The sequence below is a fragment of the Otolemur garnettii genome, unplaced genomic scaffold (genome assembly GCF_000181295.1).
Source record: "Otolemur garnettii isolate 467f Iridium unplaced genomic scaffold, OtoGar3 scaffold00021, whole genome shotgun sequence".
NCBI classification, from domain to species: domain Eukaryota; kingdom Metazoa; phylum Chordata; class Mammalia; order Primates; family Galagidae; genus Otolemur; species Otolemur garnettii.
Genome location: NW_003852416.1, coordinates 2422363 through 2425021, shown reverse-complemented (window position 1 = coordinate 2425021; position 2659 = coordinate 2422363). Strand labels below are relative to the sequence as shown.

At 38.5% G+C, this 2659-nt stretch overlaps 1 protein-coding gene across 1 annotated transcript in view; it reads left to right on the top strand.

Moving 5' to 3' along the window:
- SEC23IP (SEC23 interacting protein) overlaps positions 1-2659 on the top strand; it is a 53720-nt gene that overhangs the window by 38639 nt on the left and 12422 nt on the right. Inside the window, exons 13-14 of the mRNA XM_023511765.1 lie at positions 1759-1914; positions 2299-2401. Coding sequence (XP_023367533.1) covers positions 1759-1914; positions 2299-2401 — 259 coding nt within the window. The remainder of the gene's footprint in view (positions 1-1758; positions 1915-2298; positions 2402-2659) is intronic.

Here is a 2659-nt window from a genome sequence, read left to right as displayed (position 1 = left end):
TCCTGGGCTCAAGCAAGTCTCCTGCCTCAGCCTCCCAAGTAGCTGGGACCACAGGTGCCTGCCACAACGCCTGGCCATTTTTTGGTTGCAGCCATCATTGTTGTTTGGCGTGCCTGGGCTGGTTTCGAACCTGCCAACTTAGGTGTATGTGACTGGCACCTTAGCCACTTGAGCCACAGGCACCGAGGCTGATTTTACTTTTCTACTGGGTTTCTTTTTTCTTCACTGATATGTAAGAAATATTAAGGCTCTTAGCCCCTTGTCATATATGTTGTAAATAATTTTTCTAGCTTGTAATTTTTCATTTAACTTTTTTCCTTTTTGCTGGAGCAAAACTATTGCACTTGTAAACATAAGAGCAAGTCTAGAAATGTGAAGTCTGGACTTTGTTAGAAGGGGCAGCCTAGTAGTAGTAGAAAGAGAATTGGATTTGGAATTAAAAGTCCTGGATCTAAGTCCCCATTCTGCCACTCACTGGCTGTGTGTTCTTGGGTAGGTCATGTGTTGTGTCTGAGCTTCACCGTGGGCATGATGATTCTTACCTTACCACCCTCTTTCCCTGGACCTCTTTTGATTCCTTGGATTATATTATATTGTTTTTTGCTCTCAAGATACTAAACTGAAAAGACATATTTTCTGCCACTGAGAAATGAAAGACCTTTATAAATTAGAGTGCTATACAAATGTACTTTCTCTTGAGAGACTAGCAGGTACCCCAAACAGGGGCTCTTTCAGGACAAATTATTTTTCTGATGAAAACAAACTTACTTTAACTAGAGATGGTGGTAGTTAGAAGTAATACTCACTGAATGCTTACGATATGCTAAGCACTTTATGTGGATTTGGTTATTTGTTTTTCTTTTTTTTTTTAATTATTTATTTATTTCAGTTTTTGATCGAGGCTGGGTTTGAACCCACCACCTCTGACATATGGGGCTGGCACCCTACTCCTTTGAGCCATAGGCACCACCCTGGTTATTTGTTTTTCAAGCACCCTTTTGAGTTTGGCATTGTTATAATCTCCATTGTATGGATGAGGAAGCTAAGGTGGAGGCAAGAGAGGTTAAGAAACTTGCCCAAGGTCATACAGTGAGTAAGCAGTGGAACTGTGATTCAGACCAGGCGGTACGATTCTAGAGTCTGCACTTCTAATCACATTGACTATGTATAAGCATAATACGTATAATAGTTCTTATGTATATTAAGTTCTTATATATCATGTATATTAAGCTAGACGTGTAAAAGTATAGTCAGAGGATATGATAGTCTCTAATGATTTTTTTTTTCTTTTGAGACAGAGTCTTGCTCTGTTGGCTTGGCTAGAGTGCTGTGGTGTCAAGCCTAGCTCACAACGACCTCAAATTCCTGGGTTCAAGCGACCTTCCTGCCTCAGTCTCTCAAATAGCAGGGACTACAGGCACCTGCCAAGATGCCTGGTTAACTTTTTTCTGTGTGTGTGTGTTGTCCTTTTAGTAGAGATGGGGTCTTGGTCTTGCTCGGGCTGGTCTCGAACTCCTGAGCGCAAGCAATTCTAATCCCAGAGTGCTAGGATTACACACATGAGCCACTGAACCAGCCTCTATATAGATTTTAAAGAGAAATTTTTAGTCTTTTTAAGCTAGGAACATCAATGAGGGGTATTATTTGTGTTTGGATTCTTTTAAGTGTGTAGTTCTAAGAATTTTTAAAAATTCAAAAGAATTTTGTATATTGTAACATTGGAATGATCATCTTTTATTGCTGTTTGATTCTTTCTAGGTTTCTATTGTTTATGACTCATTAGATTTTGAACCAGAAATATTCTTTGCCTTGGGATCTCCAATTGGTATGTTTCTCACCATTCGAGGAATTGATAGGATAGATGAGAATTACAGGCTTCCTACCTGTAAAGGATTCTTCAATATTTATCATCCGGTGAGTGATGTGAGTTTACTTCCTTTTCTGAAGATGATGATGAACTTGTCCTCTTTATGCTAATAGATTCTCATTCTTGGAAGTTAATACCCTTGATTTTATAAGGTCAGCTCTCTTAACCTAAGGGATACAGTTCAGTACTGTCGGATAAATTTTTCTACCCAGAAGCCTTTGTTGAAGGAAGTAATTCTGTTGCTCACAAAGTAGTTTTACCCATAAACTTGAAAATCTTACAATTGCCAGCATTTAAATAAGGAGTGTGAAAAAAAAGTTTCTCGTTTGCCAATTATTCATTTTCTTACTTAGCTAAGGCATAGCATAATTCATAATAAAACAGCTTTTCATAAATTTATTCATCTATTTATTCATAAATTCTGTTTACAGCTTGATCCAGTGGCATATAGATTAGAACCTATGATTGTTCCAGATTTGGATCTAAAAGCAGTTCTTATTCCACATCACAAAGGCAGAAAAAGACTTCATTTAGGTAAAAAGCCAATACTATAAAGCTGTGTTCCCTTCCTGTCATTTTGTAGTCTGTGATGACTTATGAAAATTTTAACACTGAATTCTTTCTGATGGAATTAATGTTATGTAAGTGTCTACCATATTCAGAACTTTGTTTTTTTTTTTCTTTTGAGACGAAGCCTCAAGCTGTCCCCCTGGGTAGAGTGCCGTGGCATTACAGCTCACAGCAACCTCCAACTCCTGGGCTCAAGTGAGTCTCCTGCCTCAGCCTCCCAAG